This window comes from Perognathus longimembris, chromosome 4, assembly GCF_023159225.1.
Source record: "Perognathus longimembris pacificus isolate PPM17 chromosome 4, ASM2315922v1, whole genome shotgun sequence".
Lineage (NCBI taxonomy): Eukaryota > Metazoa > Chordata > Mammalia > Rodentia > Heteromyidae > Perognathus > Perognathus longimembris.
Genome location: NC_063164.1, coordinates 30,307,020 through 30,329,577, shown reverse-complemented (window position 1 = coordinate 30,329,577; position 22,558 = coordinate 30,307,020). Strand labels below are relative to the sequence as shown.

At 37.6% G+C, this 22,558-nt stretch overlaps 1 protein-coding gene across 1 annotated transcript in view; it reads right to left on the bottom strand.

Annotated features, from left to right (window-relative positions):
* Ftcdnl1 (formiminotransferase cyclodeaminase N-terminal like) overlaps positions 1–21,300 on the bottom strand; it is a 33,125-nt gene extending 11,825 nt beyond the window's left edge. Inside the window, exons 1-2 of the mRNA XM_048344202.1 lie at positions 21,186–21,300; positions 16,703–16,798 (exon numbers count right to left, since the gene is read on the bottom strand). Coding sequence (XP_048200159.1) covers positions 16,703–16,798; positions 21,186–21,300 — 211 coding nt within the window. The remainder of the gene's footprint in view (positions 1–16,702; positions 16,799–21,185) is intronic.
* Between the last annotated feature and the right edge of the window lie 1,258 nt (positions 21,301–22,558).

Here is a 22,558-nt window from a genome sequence, read left to right as displayed (position 1 = left end):
AAATTTTCAAATGGGCTGGAGGTATAGGCCAATGTGTAGAGTGCATGAAGCCCTATGTTGAATTCCCAACACTAAAAAAAAATTAAGTGATTTTTGTAACTGCATAATGGCAAAATCAATTCATGTATATATCACCAGAAGTAAGATATGGTGTCCTCCTGGGATGATGTGTAAAACATCTGAAACACACAGAAGACATGTGGAGAATTCTTTCCATTAAAATTGACCAATCTAATCTCTAGAGATAAATTCATTCCAAAGAATCTTGAGGAATAGGTACAAGTTTTAAAAGACCACAAGAAAGAAGACAGATGGGTAAATGAAGGAGGAAGTAACAAATCGTACAAGAAATGTACCCACTGCCTTATGTATGAAACTGTAACCCCTCTGTATATCACTTTGTCAATAAATAAGTAATTATTCAGAAAAAAAATAGAATGTGAGTATTCCATAGGACAACTGAGCCAGTATCTGCAACAAGTGAAGGACAAAAATGAAGAGGGACAAGGGGATCAGTCTTCGATTAGAAAATATAGACAAAACAATTAGTATCAAACAGGAAGCCGTGTGCTAGTTAACTTCTCATTGCTGTGACAAATACATGAGAGAAGCAATTTTTTTAAAGAAAGATTTATTTTGCCTCAGGTTTTCAGAGATTTCAGTCAATGGTGAACTTTGATCTGTTGCTGTAGGAAGATCTCCAGCCTTAAGCAAAAAAAGCCAAGTGAGAGTGTGAGGCCATGAGTTCAAGCTGCAATACCAGCATGAAAAGAAGGAATAGAAGGAGGAAAAGAAAGGAAGAAAAGGAGAAGTAGGAAGAGGAGCAGGAGCCGGAGGAGGGGGAGAAGAGGAAGAGGAGGAAAAGGGAACGCTTCAAACTCAAACTTATATCTCAGCAATTTTCAGATGCTTGGCATAAATATTTAAAGGAACAGTTTGGGGCATACTTGCTGAAAAGTCATTGCTAACTATAATTGTCTCAGCTGTCTGTTCTACTTTGCAGGGGAGTCAAAGGTGCCTAATCAACATAGTCTCAGTGAGTCCCAAAAAACAAGGGCTCCAGCACTGAACAGATTCCCACTTTACGTTTCTCCTTCCATTGGCATTCATTTTTTGCCTCTTGTCTCATATGCTATTTCAGAGCTTTCATTTGTTTTTATTAACAGCCTCAAATCTAATCTGCTTGTATTGGACAGGTGATGACGGGCATTTGTTGCCCCTTCTAGTTCACTGAGACCCTGAGAGTTGTATCTTATAGTTTTTCACCAAAAGATTTAAGTTGAATAAAGTGACTTTGACTCTTAAGCACTTTGCAAGCCTTGAATATCAGTATTCACTGCCAACTTGCAAATGAGAGTAAGGATCACATTGAACAAAATGAGAACTGGTTTCAACACCAAGAATACATTGTATCCCCAGTGGGAGCCTATGGGAACAATTTTCTGCCATGTGTTCACATTTGATATACTGTCCTTGAAACAGTTCCCATCTGCAAAGTAAAGCCATATGTGCTTGGGGAGATAGTAAATGAGTTTGTCTCATATATGTCTACGTGTATACGTATACATACATGGTATACCATACAGATATATGGGATATGTCTATGACATATATAGTTCTAAACATATATTTATAAATATAGAAATGTATATTTAATGTATGTATGTAGACACATATATTGAGCCTTTATTGATTAAAATTACTTCTAGCAATTTTGATGCATGTATGTTGTATATGCTCATCTTAGCTTAAGACAGCTCTATGTTTAGTTATATTTCATTTTTACTTTTTGTAATCTTTAAGTAGTTGTGTAAAGGAGTTTAATAAAGGCATTTAATAAAGCAGTTTATGAATACAATGCATCTTGATCAATGTCACCCTTTCCACATTTTCATCCATCCTTCCCTTACCAGCCCCTTCCCTCACCAGCCCCTTCCCTCACTCTTCTTAATTTTGTAGGCTATACTTTGAATTCTTGACTGTGTTCTCTTTTTCTTCTCTTCATTTGCCTACCCTTTCCCCCTTAACTCCACCTCATCCCTTTCAAGTACCCACTTCCTGGTTGTTTGTTTTATTGAACACTGACTTTGCCTTTCTAAAGAATTGTACTATTTGCACTCTCCCTTGAAACTACTATATTTCCGTCAATACATTTGTAAACCTTTGCATACTACCCAAAAGTATTTACTTATAAGATTATAAGATAAATCTAGCTTCCACATATCAGGGAAAACATGTATCCTTTGTGTTTCTGGGCCTGACTTACTGTTTCTCTTTGCAAAAGAAGAATTGATACAATTAGAAGTTTCTTGATACAACAAGCACTTGAAACTTCATGCTCTTAATATGAATGTCTCTATTATGTCTAAATTGGCCACTACTTTGGCTGAAATGTAGGACTTTAGCGAATATATAATAGTAAAAGGGATGTGGGAACATAATATTTCAGAAACTAAATGTACCTGTCTGCCTTACATTAACACATGCTTCGTGCCAATGGTGGTATGTAAACTTTCTTTATTTAAATTAGGTATACAAAGGAGTTACCATTCAACAAATCAGTTTATAAGTACAATGCACCTTAACTGATGTCACCCTTTCATCATTCTCCTCCATCCCTCCCAACCCAACTCTCTGCTCACTTCCTCTTACTTTTCTTTCTTTTAGAATCAGTGTGGGACTTCTAGTACAAGTAGAGTTGAAATTTAACTGAATTGTATTTCAGCAGCTCAAGAAACATAACTCATAAGCTTGGTTTTGTTACATTTTTGATAGCAGCCAAAAATGCACAACTTAGAAAAAAAAATCCCTCAAGTCTATCACTCTCTTCCTCTAGGAATAAATTCTCTTTCTGCTGCCGCCCGCCCCCCATGAATGTGTGGTTTGTCATTATCATTCTTAAATCAAAACTCTAGTAATGCTCAAAAAAGTATCAAATCTTTTCATAAGCATATACCAATCAAAAGAATATTTTTCCAACTTCTAGCACCTCAGACACAAATCAAGTAGAGGGGGGATAAAAGCACAAAAATCTAAAAATTAAACTGGGTGCTAGACTTGAAATCTCATAAGCATCCTCTAGTTTTAGTATAGCTCTCTTAATATAGCCAAGTTTTTTGTTTCGTTGATTTCTTATTTATGTATTTTTTTAATGAGAAGGGGGAAAAATTCCCTACCAGAAGTGATAAAAATCTCTCAGATGGCAAAACAGATAGCCCCAAAAGTTTTGTCTAAATCCATGCACATACCTAAAATAAAACTGGCCGATAAATCTTGCCACACAGAACATTTTAAAAGAGCGGCACTTGGAAATACAGGATAGCAGGGATGTTGCACTACCTCTAATTAAGTACAGACTAGGAAAAATTATTCTTAGCGTAGTCTATGAAAGGGGCTGGTGGAAATTTCTCTTTTGCAATTCAAAATTATTTTAAAGATAGAACATTTCTTTTTCAATGTCTTCATTAAACAGAGCTGTTAAGAATTGTCTCCCAACCATCCCCAAAAGAGTACAAAGCTAACCAGGATTCACCCATATGCTCCGCTTTGAAGTGTGAAGCTGTGACCATCCCACTAGAGTCTTACACCACCATCAAAGCCATCTCATTACGCCCAGCACTGAGAGTTAAAGCGTCGGGCCTTACCCACTCCAACACAAACACTGCATTAACAAAGCAACCGCAATATTTCTCCCCCACATGGCTAGGACTTGAAGAAATTTTTACCATATGTACACATGCATGAGATACAAAATTTATTGTGCTAGAACATCATTGAGAAGTACATTAAACATGCTGACTAGAATGGGATGTTATTCTAAGGGACTGGAAAAAAAAAAAGGCAGCTGATCTTGCTGATGAAAGACCAGGAACATTAGGCTGAAAAATGAGATCAAGTACAATTCTGAGATCAAGTACAATTCCTAAATTGCATTTTGATGGACACATTCTGTTGCCTGTTCTTTCTTGAGGTAACAGAAAAAAATAATTTGAGGTGAAAGGAAATTCTATTGCGTATTACTAGATGCTACTTTATGCTCTGTTGTGTTTTATTTCAACAGAACAAATAGATGTACAGATCATGATTGGATGATAGAAACAATTATACTTCAAAATGGAGAAAAAAGAATTTTACTTGCATATCGAAATTGTCTACAGTTTGCATGATGGTAAAAAAAAATTAAAAACACAAAAAAGCATGTAGCCTGGAAAGACAGGAAGTTCAGTACTTGACTGATTTTCATGTAAAAACAACTATTAACAATATTAAAATGCTTGAACCTAACAATTGTATTCCTTAAAGATGTCCCTGTTTTTGTAAATGAGACAATTCAAAAATGTTGCACTGATTTGTAACATGGGAAAAAGGGGTGATAATTTGAATATTCACAAATAGAGGAATAGATAAAATAAGACACTGTGATAACTACTTAAAAGTTGTGGGCTAGGTGTCTATATAATTCCATGGTTAATTTCCATACTGATGAATAAACTATAGTATGATAGTGTTTTTAATACAAACACATACAAGCAATATGATATGGGTTTAGGAGCACATACTCTACCCTCCATATTCATAGGCTCTACATCCACAGATTCAACCAACTAAAGAGCAAAAATAATTACATTTGTACTGACCATATACAGACTTCTTTCCCTGTCATGATTCCATAAACAATACAGTGCAATTATTATTTATTTTATTAAGCATTGTAAATAATCTCTGCATGTTTAAAGTATACAGGAGGATATGCCTAAATTGAATGCTAGACTGTACCATGTTATGTAAAGGAACTGAACATTCATAGATTTTTGTTATGCACAAAGGATCCTAGAACCAACTCCCAATGGAGACTGCGGGGCAATTGTATACAAATATACAAATAAAATCATGGAGAATTTCTGGATTAGAGCATACCATAACCTTGCAGGAAATCAAGAATTAAAGTGCTTAGCAGAGGTCATTTCCAAATACTGCTCAGGCCATTGACAATCATGTATTCTTTCAGATAATAGCTGAGTGCCCCCCAAGAATCATTCACATGGCACACGGCAAAGCCACAGGAATGGTCAGGAATCCCTCTGCTGGTCACGTGTGTGGGTTCAGCTTAACACAACTACAATCAACTTGGGTGGTGACCATCATGTTTGCTCCAAAGGAACCCTAGTCAGTTTTTCCTGCATCATTTCCCAGAAAAATATAAATAGGAAAACTATTGCAGTGATATGTAGAACTTAACAACAAACTCCTGGTGGTGAGGAATGTGGCAGACTTCTTGATATTAGCTTAAGATAAACCATGTATACCTCGCTTCAGACCCAAACTACAGTAATCCATTTGGTCTTGCTGCCACCCAGGACTGTACTTCTATTAGTAATCTTCTCAATAACTTTCCATCTGTGCCATGCTAACTCTATCTGCCTCACTTTCTTGTGTCTCACAGCACCTTGAGGCCAATTCTCATGCCCCAGGATCAAGTTATAGAATAATATTCTATACTCTCCACAGCAACAAATGGCTATGAACAAATTGTGCTCCTCAAAATGGCAAACAAGTGGTTTGCAGAAGTTAGTTTTCTTGTGTGCATTCAGCTCCCAACCCTCTTCCTGGCTACTGGCCAAAAACAGTATTCAGCAATCTATCATCTATCCCCACCCCAAACTCAAGCCCTACCATCCTCCTTTCCACAGTCCCTCTCTTCCTCATCAATCCTCAGCAATGTCCACTTACATGAATCATATTTCTCCTTCTTTCAATCACTTCTGGAAGAAAAATCCTTCTTGCTCATGACTGATGTCTCCTCTTCATTGAAACAGTAGTAGCCTTGCTGTCTATTACAGGTTGAATTGTGTCTCCCCACTCCACTGACAAAAAGGCACATATTGAATCCCTGCTCCCTGAATGTGACCTTATTTGGAAATAGGACCACTGCAAATATAGCTAGTTAAGATGAGATCATACTGGAGTAAGTTGTACCTCCTAATCCAATACGATCAGTGTCCTCATAAAAAAAAGGGAAATTTGGACACACACAGTAAACAGGAAGAATGCCATGTGAACATGAAGCGGGTTATGCTTGAGGCAAGACAGAACAGGTCCCTCCTCACAGCTCTCTTTAGGAGCCAACCCTTCTGACACCTTGTTCTCAGACTTCTAGCCTCCAGAATTATGAGACAATAAATTTTTATCTAAATCACCTAGTCAGTGGCATTTTGTCCCCACTGCTGTAACTTAATATATTGGCTTTGCTCTTTCCCAACCTTTATGTTTGAGAGAGAAGCTGGCTATGTATAGACTTGCCTCATCTCTCACCTTCCTCTGGGTCCTAAGGCAGTCCAGTAGGTGTTCTGTGCTATCTGTCTAGTGCTATCTGTGCCTGCCTGGATCAGCCTGTCTAAGTTCTTTGGCTGAGTAAGTCCAGACACCAATATGAGTCTTAATAGTAATAAAGGTAATATTTCTATTGCTCATCCTCCTTTCTCTTCTATGGGACTGGTTCAAACTTTGGGATAGAAAGAATGGACTAGTTGTTATAACTTCTTCTCAATCCCAGCCCTAGGCCTCTTATCTCCTTGGGGACATGGAGTGGGAAGCCTCTTTCTTTCCCTGCTTTCTAAGCTATTATCATGGTATAAACCTTATTCTCTTTCTTCCCACAGTCTTTTTTTATTTTAACAATTTAAAAAATTTAATCCAGCATATCCAAAAGGAGTATCAAATCTCTTTCCATAAGAAAACTATCAAAGAGATATTTTTTATTCGCTTTCCCCACCCAAAGCTTTGAATTCAGTGTTCACTTCATGCACTTAGCGCATGGGATTTGGACTGGTTGTCCAGTGACCACTCATGGCTAGTAGCCTCCATATTGGATAGAATGGTATTAGATTAAGGTTTTGGGAGGGAGGTAAAGAGACCAACTTACTAGGTAACATTTTTGTTCTTCTCTCTTTCTTGTTTTTTATTGCTTTTGGTTTTGTTGTGTTTTTTGTTGTTGTTGTTGGTGGTGGTGGTGGTGGTGGTGGTTGTGGGGCTTGAACTCTGGGTCTAAATGCTTTCCCTGAGCTCTTCAGCTCAAAGCTAGTGCTCTACCACTTTGAGCTCTTCAGCTCAAGGCTAGCACTCTATTACTTTGAGCCATAGTACCACTTCTGGTTTTCTGGTGGTTATTGGACATAAGAGTCTCATGGGCTTTCTTGCCTATGCTGGCACTTTGAACCATGATCCTCAGATCTCAGCCTCCTGAGTAACTAGGATTATAGCAATGATCCACCGGTGCCTGGCTTTTTAAAAACAATTTTTTTTTTGCTTTTGTTCTTGCCAATGCCTTTGCTTTTATATGTCAGAAATTCAAACATGAACATGTATCGCTACTTCCATGTTGTCATTATGATTATCCTGAGAAACATACCTTCCTCCACTTATAGAGACCAGGTGGATATGTTGGTATGTACACGAGGGTATGCAGAGAATTGGGTTTAGGCACTTAAGCTTACTGGCCCACCAATGCTATGAACACCAATATGCCAGTGCTTCTGAACTTTCTAATTCCAGTAACCTTGACACTGGAAGGCAATATAAATGCTAGGAAGGCTAGGTCACAAAGATCAAAGAATTCAGAAAAAGATCGCTAAAATATGGTAACCTTGGCTTTAAAAAATTAACACGGTATTCAGTTACCTGTTCTAAACCCCGCATGCGGTCCACATTCTTGGAAGCATCATCAACTAAATAATGTACCAATCTCATGGTGCTGTAAATATCTACTAAAAATCAGAAATTTAAAGCTCCTGAACTGTAAGGTTCCCCAGAGTTGCTTTTACTAGTAAAGGGCGAATAATGTCTGCTACTACAGTGACCTATGTCTACATTCTGAATATTCCAAGATGAAGTGATTGTTAGGGGAGGGAGAAGGGAGTCTTCCCAATTTTTTTTTTTTTTTTTGGCCAGTCCTGGGCCTTGGACTCAGGGCCTGAGCACTGTCCCTGGCTTCTTCCCGCTCAAGGCTAGCACTCTGCCACTTGAGCCACAGCGCCGCTTCTGGCTGTTTTCTGTATATGTGGTGCTGGGGAATCGAACCTAGGGCCTCGTGTATCCGAGGCAGGCACTCTTGCCACTAGGCTATATCCCCAGCCCCCAATTTTTAACTATAAATCTTGTTTATGACCTCTAGACTAGGAAAATAATTACAAAAGGTGTACAGGCAAGCAACGATTTCATACATTCTCCCTATTCATCCTAATTAGAACATCCATATAGGACATTTATTCATGTTTATATGTCAATAAACTTTATTCAATATATATTAAGATATTGGTAATAGGGAATGAAAAAGGTCAATGCTGTTCACCGCTGTGATCAAGTAGGACTTAATCCTGCGGAAATGGGTCACAGAATTGTCTGTCTCATGGATAGAAGAGGAAAGCATTCATTTAATAACACTGGCCCTTCTACTAGTTACGGGTTTCCCAATGGGTGTTAAATTGCTGGCACTTAACGCTGCAACACAGGCCAGGTAAGAGAAGAGAATGTCGCTATTTCATGTGAATTGGGCTATTCCATAATGTTTGATCAGTGACTATTAAATTAGTTGATGCCAAGTCTCCCATTTGTTATTTCTTCCTCATTAGCACCTCTGTTTCATTGTGGTTCTTATCATTCTCCTGCATTTATTAAGCTTGTAGTGCTACACATTCGTGAATAACCAGGTAACTCTATTTAATAAATTAAAATGTACTGAACTCGCTGGGCATCAACCTTCATAGTTTTAAGCACTTTTCCAGTGCACAATCTTTCATTGTTTTCTGGCTTTTTATATGATGGCAGTATCTTGTGATTCTCAAATTAAATGCTATAATATCATGTATGTTTACCTATCTGTAAGGTCAACTGTGAGTTTTACATGATGGCAACGAAAGTAGTGCTAATAGTGATATAGTGGCAAGCACTATATCAGAATCCAGTGCCTACGTGGCCTCATGTTAACCAAATCCAATGCTGCTCTATAAGACCATCTATATAGCAACTGAAGAATCATAGTAGAAAATCCTTGACATGAAAAGTTGCTCCTGATTTTCCAGATCAGCCCATGTTTTGACCATCTGCAATAAGGTCATAAAAGGGTCTCCAAATGTTGCTGCCCTCTGAACCTTTCATGGCACAAGTCCTACACATCCTAAGAACCCTCCAAAAAACCTCCTATGGGGCTAGTAATTCAAATCAAGTTCATTAACATTTGATATATAAAAAAGTAAAACAAACCATATAAGAACTATTTTTTCATTCATACATTTTACTTACCTAGTATTTTATTTTTCCTGCCTCCTAAATAATAGCCTTCCTTGATTTATATAGCATGTCATTAAATAATACTTTATTTGACCAATAACTGTACTTAATACTATTTTTTCCCTTTTTGTAATTCAGTGACTCATGGTGGAATAAGGAGATCCTCTACCATTTGAATCATGTCCCTAGTCCTACACATGTTTAAAGCTTAATATTTTGATCCTGAGTAGCTCCTTGTTTATAGACAAATCCTTAGGTGAATTTTCCTTAAGGGCCCTCTGCCCTTACCTCCAATCAATCCTTATGAAAGTTTGTGGGGACTTGGAGAGTGAGAAAGACAACAGAGTCATAGGACAGGGACGCTGGTGCCCATATAGGAAAATAGAGAGACAGGAGTGGTGGAAAATACTGAGGAAGCATGATGGTCCACAATAACCATGTACATAAAGTGTACAAAGTTTCCAGGTGTCCTAACATTCAGATTAAATATGCTCAGTATTGAGTTTGAAGTAGGCTTATCAAAGAATGTTCTTCTAAGTTTACCAGAAATTCTAAATTAGATAAACTTATTGAAGGATCCAATATAATTAAAAATCACTAAGAGGGCTGGGAATATGGCCTAGTGGTAAAGTGTTCACCTTGTATACATGAAGCCCTGGGTTCGATTCCTCAGCACCACATATACAAAAAAAGCCGGAAGTGAAGCTGTGGCTCAAGTGTCAGAGTGCTAGCCTTGAGCAAAAAGAAGCCAGGACAGTGCTCAGGCCCCTGAGTTCAAGCCCCAGGACTGGCAAAAAAAAAAAAAATCAAAAATCACTAAGAATTAGAGAAGTGAAGCCTTTAGGTAAAGATGAACCTGTGGATCTAGATGCTTACTTCTATCAAATTATCAAGAAAAATATGATGAAAAGACTATGTTTAGAGGATTAACTCCACTCAGACAGATACAGAAGAGCAAACATCATTGAAAGTTGTAGAAGAGATATGCAAGTGGTGGGTACTTTACCCAACCTGCCCTGGCAAAAGAGACAGCATAGAAGCAACCTCATTTGTACCACAGATACCTTAAAATGGTGAGAACTAGCAGCATCACAGAGGGAGGGAAAGTCATGGTGAAGGTCAAAATAGGGAGTAAATCATCTGGCTGGGGAATACTGGGCACAGCTAAGGGGTAGGAGGAGTGATTAGAGGAAAGAGGGGAATTATGAAAATATTATGAAGTGCTGAGACTTTCCAGCCCTGTTCCTCAACACCAAACTCTGAATTTAAACTTTTGGCTGAAGATTTCACCAAGAATAAAGACCAAAGGAGATTCTCCAGAATACCAACTTAGCCAGCTCAAACTATATCTGGTAAACACACTCAAGAATTTCTACTGAGGGCTGGGGATATGGCCTAGTGGCAAGAGTGCTTGCCTCGTATACATGAGGCCCTGGGTTCGATTCCCCAGCACCACATATACAGAAAATGGCCAGAAGTGGCGCTGTGGCTCAAGTGGCAGAGTGCTAGCCTTGAGCAAGAAGAAGCCAGGGACAGTGCTCAGGCCCTGAGTCCAAGCCCCAGGACTGGCCAAAAAAAAAAAAAAAAAAGAATTTCTACTGAGCCTTCTAGTGTCACTTCAGAGTAAAAACCTAGGGATCAAAAAATATCTAGGAAAAGCAAGCAAGGAAAAAAACAATTATATTGTAGGGATGGGAAGAAGGAGGTAGCAAACAACTATGCAGAGTGAAGAAAATGCCTGAATTAGTCTTTGATAATGCATTTGTTAGATATGGCCAGGATATTGTTGTAATAAGTAAATTTAAGCAACATCCAGAGAGCAAACTAAAGCACTTAGGAGTTAATAATGAAGAACTGAAAAATTTACTGAAGGCTTGGGATATGGTATAGAAAAAATACCCAAATATGAAGTATTATAAAAATGTAAACTAATGTAAAATAAGAAAGAAAAAATTCATTTGGACTGTTTACATACCTATAATATAAACATTAAATATTAGTACAAATTTTAGTATTAGGAGGAAGAAGTTCCAGGCAATGGTGGCTCAGGACTGTAATCCTAACTATGCAGGGAGCTGAAATACAAGGATCATGATTTGAAGCCAACCTGTGTGGCTGTTATCTCCAAGTAATCACCAAAAAGACAAAAGTAAACATATAATTCAAGTATAGAGCACCAGCACTGAGGAAAAAAAAAAAACAACTAAGGGACTGTGCCCAAGCCAAGTTGAAGCCCCAGTTCTGGCACAGAAAAAAAAAGGAGTATCAGGAAGTGGGGGGGGGGGTAAGGAATGGGGTAGATGAAGCTAAATTCTCATCTTTCACAGTGAAAAGTAAACAAAAAGTGTCTAACACTGAGCAACTAAAAATGATCAGTGTGAGCATAGTATTTAGATATATGGAATCAAATCTTAGATAATAAGATAAAAGAGTTGAAAGTACTTTGTTCTGAAAGGAGACTGTATATGTGCATGGCAGAGGTAGAGAGATGCTTAAGAGTTTTTGGAATAAATTCTATAGAATATTTGATATATCCACATGTATTATTTTAACTAAAAAGAAAGAAAAGGGTAGAAGAATAAGGGAGGAATAAGAAAACTTTCAGAGAAATAGAGGCAATAACCACTGGCTTAATAGACCAAATGTGAGCTTTTCTAGAAAATGAAAGCCAAACTCTACAATAGTGAAAAATATCTACAATCTGTAAAGAAACATACACAAGATATCTATTGCTGGGGCTTATATGACAGATGCAACAACCAAACGTTAACATGTAGAAAATGTATGCATACTTTTTCTCCTCAGGCTCTCATTCTCAAGTCATTCCTGAGTGATGACAATGATACTATGGCTTTGTTCCCTACCCTCCAACATCCTACAGCACCTATTTATAGGCCACCATCATCTTCCCAAACTTGTCCACCTGCTTCTCATTCTCATCATTCTCTATCATACAGGCAAGATGACATTGCTGAATTCAAAGTCAATCATACCACTTTCTGACTTAAATATGGCTATGGTTTCCACTGCCCTTGGATAAGGTTTGAGCTCGTGAGCCATCTAAAACTTCATAACCTAGGCTCTGACATCATCTTGAGCTTTTAAAATTTCCAGGAATGTTGTCCCATCCTACCCCATGTCTAAATTTCAGCCAGTCAGCCAAACTGAAGTCTTTTGCACTTCATCTCTCATATCTGCCCTGCTTTTCCCTGTTCTAAAATGTCTCTAATTAAAATTATACGCAAAATTAGGGGTGTTTCCATTGTGTACATTTTAAAGAACATGTACAAAAGCATACACATGATGTTGACAGTGTCTATAAATCCCCAGAATACCAACTTGGGAACTACTTTAACAATGTCTTGAGTTAGGTACTGATGCCTCAAACCTGTAAGCCCTAGCTACTCAAAAGCTTAGATCTGAGGATCATGGTTCAAAGCCAGCCTGGGCAGGAAAGTCTGTCAGATTCAAATCTCCAATTAAGCCTCCAAAAGCCAGAAGTAGAGCTGTGGCTCAAGTGGTAGAGTGCTAGCCTTGAGCGAAAAAGTTAAGGAGCAAGTGCCTAGACCATGACTTCAAGCACTTGTACCAGCACAGAAAATAACAACAAAATGCTTTCCTTAATATATAAGATTACAGTTGAACCAAAAAGTGGTAGAATTCTTGCATACAAAGCATACATGAATTACATATGTCAATATTTACTATGTTTTTAGTTTTTTTCAATTATCTTTTGATGGTCATGGGGCTTCAACTCAGGGTCTGGGCACTGTCTCTGATCTCTTTTTGCTTAAGGCTAGCACTCTACCACTTTCAGCCACAGCTCCACTTCCACTTTTTGAGTGATACACTGGAGATAAGAGTCTCACAGGGACTTTCCTGCCCAGGCTGGCTTCAAACGATGATACTCGTCCTGAGTAGCTAGGATTATAGGTGTGAGCCACCAGCACCCAGCTTTTACTATATTTTTTATGTTACTAGCACATCCTATATTGCCTTTTGTCCTCCTCAAAGTTAATTAAATTATTTGAAAGTTGGATTCCCTGGAAATGAGTTGCTCTGGTGAAAAACATCTCTTTAATGTTCTGAAAACAGTGGGATCCTAGGATGTGAATACTTCTGCCTCATAAGAATGCCTGAGCATGCTGTTACCAAAAAAAAAATCTTTAAAAAATTTGGATGATATTAGATGAACAGCTGTGTAGGAAAGGAAATGTAAAAATAAAAACTGCATGTTGAAGCATCAAAATAGTAACCGTGTATAGTATATGACTGTTTTTAATCAGATGAAGATTGAAGCTATTACATTTCAAATCAAATGTTATAAATTAGTTCAAGAATGCAGCTGAGCTCTCATTTAATTAGAAATGTCCATGTTTAAATCATGAAGTACAGTAGCTGCCAATGAAGCAAAAGGGCAGAGGAAGGGAGAGATGTTGTGTGCTGGCCCTCTACTCCTCAACCATCTTCTGCACAGAAGGAACATCTGGAGTGGACTAGTCCTGGATGTAAAGAACTTCATGTACTAGCTAATTTGAGAGTTAATATAATTGTCCATAATTGTTTTGAGGACAATTAAAATCATTATTCTGGTCTGCACAGTTCTAAATCCTTTATTTTTGTGTATGTGTATGTGTGTGAAATGTATTTTCCTCCATGCTGAATTGTAACTCTTGCTTGGATCAAAAGTAGAGCAAATTTTGAGCCAAAACGTCCTTGGTAAAATAATCTACAGCTGTCAGGTCACATTAAAAGGCAGCACAACCAGGAAGGTTACTCCTTTGGAAACAAGTCTGATTTCCTATTTCTGCTGCTTGGTTGGAGCTGAGCTAAAGCCCAAATCTATATCCCAAATGTTGGATAATTCACTATTAAAGAAAAAGGCAACATCATAGAGGAATTTTTGAGGTCATACGGAGAAGAATGTAATTACACTTAGGCAAGCTTTTCCCCAAAGGTTATGAGCCTCTCCATCTTATAATTAGCCAGCTAGATGGTCTAGGCAAAAGGTCTTTTCTTTTCTCCCAATTTGCCTAATTCAAAAACACCTCAAGTGACGTGGTTCAAGTTTTCCAAATTAAACTTACCCCTGGGGTTGAAACCATGCATGTGACGGATCAGCTCTATAGAAAATCTTTGAGTTATGCATAAAAAGGGGGGAAAAGAAAAAAGACAGAGGAGAAAGGGGGAAGGAGTTAACATTTAAGTGGTTTCTGAACCTCATCATTACCCCTGCTCAAGAAAATAGAACACAGATGGCAAAACATGCTATCATTCTGCCCAAAAGAGTCCAAGGAACTCATTAGAAATCACTGTTGTTTCCTCACGATCTATTTGAATTTTTAAAGGACAAAATTAGGAATGATCTTTTTCACACCCCACAACATTTAGTCAACTATAGTGCCATGGTGTAGCAAGTGAATAGATGTGCCACTGCAAACTACACACACTTACTACAATACAATTCCTCAAGATCAACCATTCCCAGGAAGCTGAGGAAGAAGTAGATAGTCACAGGCTATTTGGGATGGTGAAAAACAAGTTTCCAATAAAAAATAACAACCTTAAGTCTCTCTTACTTCTGGCCAGTGCTCCACACTCTTCCACCCCGACACCAGAGAGAGGGTAGATGGGGATGAGATCTACAGCACCCAGGCATGGATGGATCCCCTCTTGAGCCTCCATATCTATAGTCTGGACGGCCTCCAAGCAAGCAGCAAGAATGGAGTTGCCTAAAAAATGTGGAAAACAACCATTAAATTGCAATCATATCTAAAGAAGTTATGGTTTGCTTGTCCCACAAGTTTCTTTTCTTTTGCCATCTGTATAAAAGATTGTTTTCTCATCCAAAATAATGAGAAACAAAAGAGTCAACATTTTCCCTTACCCTACCTCCCAACAGTCATAAAACTTCACATGTCTTCCAACTTGTTTCACTATGGGAGAAGTTATGCAACGTTGATTGGTCTTAAACTATTTCACTCTTTCACAATGGTTTATTTTTAATTATGCCAATGTTCTCCAGTTAATCTGATATAATTCCTTACTGTCAAAATTGCTTATGAATAATAATGTTAAAACACAGGCAAAACCATAAACTTTTTTTTGTAGGTCATGGGGCTTGAACCCTGGGCCTGGGCGCCGTTCCTGAGCTCTTCAACTCAAAGCTAGCGCTCTAGCACTTTGAGCCACAGAGCCACTTCCAGTTTTCTGTTGGTTAATTGGAGCTATAAGAATCTCACAGACTTTCCTGTCTGGGTTGGCTTTGAACCATGTCTCTCAGATTTCAGCCTCCTGAGTAGTTAGGATTACAGGTATGAGCCACCTGCACCCAGCTAAAATCATAAACTTTTACATGCATGAATACTAATTTTTTGTTTGACTTTTATCTGGTGGTCAATCACATTTTGCATTGAATTACTCTGTATAAATAAATTTTATAGACACCTAAGAGTTTTGGGTTATTACACAGTTTCCATTAGCTGTTTAGAATGACCAATTCTACAACTGAGTAAAGGCAGAGTCTATATTTCATGTCATGATTAGCACTCAAGATGGTCTGTCCTATGCTTGCAAGGAATTATAACTCAATGCTTCCATCTCAAAACAAAGCTACTTTCAGAATAAAAAGATAATCTTTAAAATCAAAAACAAGTTTATTTGAAAATATTTTGAACACACACACACACACACACACACACACACACACACACATTTGCCAGTCCTGGGGCTTGAGCACTGTCCCTGGCTTCTTTTTGCTCAAGGCTAACACTCTACCTCTTGAGCCACAGTACCACTTTTGGCCTTTTCTGTTTATGCAGTACTGAGGAATCGAACCCAGGGCTTCATGCATGCTAGGCAAGCACTGTACCTCTAAACCACATTCCCAGCCCCAATATAATTTTTGCTATGCTTATTCTTCAAATCTGAGTCTTTTAAATTGAAACCTGACATCTCGGTAAGGCATGGAGCCCATTTCATTTCAATCTATGTTCCAACTTAAGATTTCAGGCAATCAACTCAATCACAACTGCTCAAGATCATGCCAATTTAATCAACCCAAGGTGGATGTCACAGGTTAAAATCTGAACATGTTTTTCCTAACCATGAAGGATGAATAATAGTCTTCAGCAAAAGAATGTTAGTGAATCTTAGACCCCAAGGTCTAATGACAATAAATGGGAAATTGGTCGTGTTTAAGATGTATATGCCATCAGAAAAATAAATAAATAAAAGGCATTTTGGGGGTAGACTCTTTACTGAGTAAAGGGGAGTATTTAGACTTATAAGATATCAACAGTTAAATAACATTTCACTCTATCTAAAACCTACTGTTCACCAAAGAAGGGTAGGTTTCAGACAGACTGAAATAAATCACACAGGTTTATGTATATGCAAAGACAAACTTAACTCTTACCTAGCTTCTCAACAGAAGCCACTATTGTGATGACTGATCTGTTGTAGTCTTGATCAGAAAATATATTGAGTACTGATACTTCAGGATGGTTGAGTCCTATAAAGAAACATCACAAAAAGTCAATAATATTTTTCTGTGGTGGAATTTTAATGCTTTCTTCGGGTAGGAAATTTAATTCTGTATAAGAAATTCCACAGTGTGAATTTTGCAAGTGACACTGGCTAAGTCTGAAATTCATGAGTAGTAATGTTCACTTCCTACAGAATCTTACTATATAACCAGATGGCTCAGCTCAAACACAAAAGTTTGGAATCTGAGACCTTCTCATAGACTTGCTGCCAAATTCAACGAAGTTCGCCTAATTCGGTCTAAGATAGTAGCCCATGTTTTAATGATCATCTTGTATTAGTCAAAGCCAGGTATAGACAATGAAAATGATAAAATACAGACAAAAGAAATCAATGAGTATACATATATGTTTCTAATGTTCATAGATTCAAAGTATTAATACTGTTAAGATGTCCATATTCCACAAAGTAATCTTCAGATTCCATGTGATGACTATAAAATACCAAAGATATTCTTCAGAGAAGTAAATAAGGCAATTAAAATTCTGGCATCCCAAAAGATCCTAAGTAACCAAAACAATCCTGAATCTTTTAAAGCAGAAAACTGGAGAAATCTTAATACCTGACTTCAAAATACACTTCAAAGCATTATAGTACTGACAGAAAAACAAGACCCAGTAAATTAGGATAAGAATAAGGAGCCCAGAATAAGTCTACACCTATAGAAAATTACTTTTCCACAAAAGCATTAAGAATATGCCTTAGAAGAACTTTAAAGTCTTCACTAAATGATGCTGAGGAAATAATGTATCAAAGAGCAAATGTAAGTAAGATCCCAAATGTTCCTACCTATAAAGTAGGAATTATTTTACATCAAGAAAATTAGTATGGGCAAATATTATTTTGGATAAGCTCCCCAAATAATAAGGTATAAAGTAAACATAGAGATTCCATCAAACTAAAAAGCTTCTGCTAAGTAGAGAAATCTAATAATAGAGCGAAGAGACCATTTACAGAATGGAGGACAATATTTGCAATTTACACATCTGACAGAGGCTTAAAATCTAATAAAAAGCAATTCAAAAAATTGTCAAAAAATAAGCCAGACTTAGAAAGACAAGTATCATATCTAAACAAAGCAAACCAACTTCCCTCCTCCCTTCCAAATATAGGAAACTGGCAGCTGGAAAAAGTTCAGCAGAAAGGAAGTGGAACAATTATGAGTAGGGGTAGTACAAATTCAAAGTACATTACATCTACTATGAAAAGAGACAATGAAAACTACTTTTTTGCATAATCAGTATACTTTAATAAAACATACCAAACAATCACATAACAACAGAAAGGGTATCACTCTAAACTTTATGCTTTATCAATCTCCTCTCCTATCAATCAATTGATAAAGGGCCTTATTAATATTTCCATCTATAAAACCAGAAATCAAATTGCCTAGGTCATGATCTGAAATCTCCAGGCTAAACCAATTAGTGCAGAGCAGAGGTTTCTGGTATGCTTGCACCTGTGCATTAGAAATGTTAGACCCCCACATCTCCCTTTCAGAGGCCACAAACAGCCTTCAGATCTTAACAACTTCCAGCTTTCCTGGCTTATGACTCACTTGAATGTGTAACCAGGAAGGGAATGATGTCGTCCTTGTTATGGCAGCCACATATAAACCCAAAGTTATTTTTGAAGTTTACAAGTCTAGTTCTACCTCAACCGTACTCTTTAAGCCTACCAAGCAAATTCAGAGTCAAAGACAAATGTTTTCAGGCAGTAATTAAAACTTTAACTAGACTATTATACCTTCCTAACTGCCCTGTTTCCTGGAAGCTTAACAACTACTCTTTTCAGAGGAAAAAGAAAAAAGAAGGTACACCTAGGAACTACAGAGCTTATGGTGGCCCTACTCTGTTAATTTTAATAACATGAAAAGATAAACATGTCACCCACTCATAGTCAAGTGAACATCCACAAAGCTCTGACCTCTTGCAGGTCTAAAATCTATAACTCCGATTCTGTTACTGAAGATCTTTTACATGTGCTCACAGTGCTTAATTAGAGAAAAAAATTAAGGTTATATTCCACTCACTGAAAAAGAAATGCCTTGGGCCGAGAATGTGGCTTAGCGGTAGAGTGCTTGCCTAGCATGCATGAAGCCCTGGGTTCGATTCCTCAGTACCACATACACAGATAAAGCTGGAAGTGGTGCTGTGGGTCAAGTAGTAGAGCACTAGACTTGAGCAAAAGAAGATCAGGGACAGTGCCCAGGCCCTGAGTTAAGCCCCAGGACTGCCATCAATCAATTAATAATTAATCAATCAATAAATGCCCTTTCTGGGAACTAGTGGCTCATGCCTATAATGAATCCTAGCTACTCCCAAGACTGAGATCTGAATATTAAGGTTCAAAGCCAGCCTAGAAGGTAAGTCTGTTAGACTCCTATCTTCATTAACCACAAAAGAGCTAGAATTAGACCTGTGGCTCAAGTGGTAGAGCACTAGCCCTGAGCAAAACAAGCTCATGTACAGCATCCAGGCCCTGAATTCAAGCTCTGAAACCATCACCAAAAAAATTAATTAAATCATTACTAAATTAAATTATTAATTAAATTATTTGCAAAGTAATAGGTTCACTTTCTTAACTAATGAAATCCCTCCAGAATTTTTAAAACTAGAGAAGATAAAACAAGAACAGAAAACCTCCTATTTTATTTAGTTTTTCAATGTACTCTATCTCCTTGGAGAAAAAGATATGTTTTTTTTTTTATCGAAATCTGAAGCCGAAAAGCTTTTATTCTCTGTTTCATATGATTCAATTGAATTGAATACCAAAGAATGAAACACACTCTACTGCAATTTCTTAAGCATGCATATAGAAAAAAAAATGAGTGCTGGCGGGAGGAGCTGTCAGGATAGATCTCTGGAGAAGCAAATTGTTTGGTATTTGTAATGGAGTATAATAGCTATAATTCCATTTGAGTGGCTGCCTCTAATAAGCTGATAAAAAAAAAAGACCTGTGGGTTTAACCCAGCGTCCATCAGCATGTGCCTTTCACGTCTCTGCACAGTGATGCAGCCACAGATGCACGTAACCCAATCTCATTGAAGGAACTGCTTTGGACAATGAGGAGCCCAAAGTGGCTCTTCCCCCCCCCCCACCAAAAAAAAAATAGAGGAGACACAGATAGACACAGAGAGAAAGAAACAAGGAAAGAGAGAGAGCTGTACACTGACACAAAAGGGTTTTTTTTAACATAACAATTATCAAGAATTTTTAGCCCTTCAAAGTTAAAAAAAAAAACCCTAACATAAATGTGCTCCTAGTTAGAGATGAAATGGGAAACCTCTTTCTTATGAAATCACATAAAAAATGACGATCAGAGTCAGGTGCCAGTGGCTCACACCTGTAATCCTAGCTGCTCCATAGGGTAACAGTCCAAAGTCAGCCTGGGCAAGAAAGTCTGTGTGACTCTTTTCTCCAATTAACTAGCAAAAAGCCAGAAGTGGAACTGTGGCTTAAGTGGTAGAGCACTAGTCCTGAGCTAGTGCTTGAGATCAAGGACAGACTTCAAGTTCCAGAACCAACACAAGCACACATGCACCCACTCACTTACTAAGAAAATACCAATCAGAAATAAAAATGCACTATTCCAAATGCCACAAGGTTGCAATATACTAATGCTCACCTGTTGTTTAAAAATAAAACCTACTGACCTCATAGGAAATCATTTCTATTTAAATTGTTGCAAGGCTGTAAATACTGTGTGTTTGTATATGTATGCCTGTGTGTTTAAGTAAAAACAAACGGTACCAAAACAAATGAATGTTTTTAGAAGGATGCAAAAGAGCAGAGTAGCTTCTCTCCCTAATATTTGCCAAGGCAGGAAGGAGGCTTGGGTTCCATTCTTCTGTCACTGAATTGCTGAGTGACCTTATGTGCATCACTTAAATACAATTACCTAGTCATCTTTATACAGAGAAAATGGAGTAGAAATAACACTAATGACATGATATCTGGCAGGAGTCTTTAAAATAAAAGTGATTGGTATTTAGCAAGTTTATTTTTCATTTAACCTGCTGAATAAAAAGCACCATTGACTATTATTTTTATTCTATTAATGGCCATCAAATAAATTGCTTACAAAAGAAAACATTAAACATTTATGTAAATATGTCTGTTCCAGGAGACTGCCAATATTCTAAACAGGCCACATCTCAGACTTACAGGCAAATATGAAGAGATGCTCTGCTGAGCCAGTGCAGGCCCAAGTAAAGAGCACATGTGTACATCTGAGGAAGTGATGCATCACAACATCTTTCAGTCCGTCACTGCAGAGAGCACTCTATACACAGCATGCAGAGATTACACACATGACTGTCTCATCAAAACACTGCATTGTCTGTTGTTCCTACCGTGTTTGTCAAGAAGAGCTGCTTTTGCTATATTCTCAACAACGTATTTTCTTCTGGCTTCGGAAATGTTTAGTAAGCAGGCAGCCAAACGGAGCCCAAGTCTGGATGAAGACATGTTTTTTCTGGAATAAAAGAAAAGGGATTCTTTTATTCTCTATGTTTCATTGCTATGGTCATGTTCATTAACCACAAAAGCCCTTACTTTCTGGACACTAGACAATCAGAATGTGAATACTTGACTATTTTGTTCCAAGAGAATGTATCTTGGAATCTTCTTCAGGAATAACCCAAACAAGATAGCATGTAAAAGTGGTAACATGCATTTGGACACAAGAACAACACTACAAGATACCTTCTAAGTTACTCAGCATGCACTCTGTCACACACATGACATTTCACCATTAAATATGTTATTCCATTTAAACATGTTCTTCATTAGCATATCTGTTTTTTTCAGGCCTGTACTATGTAACAAATATGCATAGTCATTTTGTTAGACTTCCTGGGGAAAATCTAGAAAGAGAATGAGAGAGACTATTTAAAATGCTGATTTTTTATAAAAATCATTCTTGTAGGAACAAAGAGAAAGGAAGGAAGGAGAATAAAAAAGACCAGAATTAAGAAAGGGGAAAAAATAAGGAAGGAAGGAAGGAAGGAAGGAAGGAAGGAAGGAAGGAAGGAAGGAAGGAAGGAAGGAAGGAAGGAAGGAAGGAAGGAGGAAGGAAGGAAGGAAGGAAGGAAGGAAGGAAGGAAGGAAGGAAGGAAGGAAGGAAAGAAGGGAGGAGGGAGGGAGGGAGGGAGGGAGGGAGGAAGGAAGGAAGGAAGGAAGGAAGGAAGGAAGGAAGGAAGGAAGAAAAAAGGGAAGAAAAGAAAACATTAACAGGCTGTCTAGATACTATAAAAATAAAACCCACTTGGATCTCTGAAATGATAACTATTTGTTTGTCAGAGCTCCTCTTTGTACTTTGATCTCCAACGTTTCTGAATCCGTTTTAAATCATTTCACAGGACTATGCCCTGTACTGAAAGATAACACATTTTTTTCTAGATTTAACTCAATAATGCCCAAAACATGATTGATTGTTTTCTTGAAAAATGAATTAATTCCACAAGTTTTGGAGGTTGCTTTGATTTTTTGTTTTTTTAGTATTTTAGAACCTACAGCACTTGTCAACTCATCTTTCTATATACCTCAAATGTCATTATGATCCAGAAGAAATAAAACAAAATTAATTCTACTTCTCAAAATCAGGACACCATAATGTTGGCCTCTTTTAAGTATCATAACTAAAAATGAATGTGGCCCTCATGAATTCATTCAACAAGCATTTGATGAGGGCCATCTATGTCTGGAAACGTTTTCCATGTGGAGG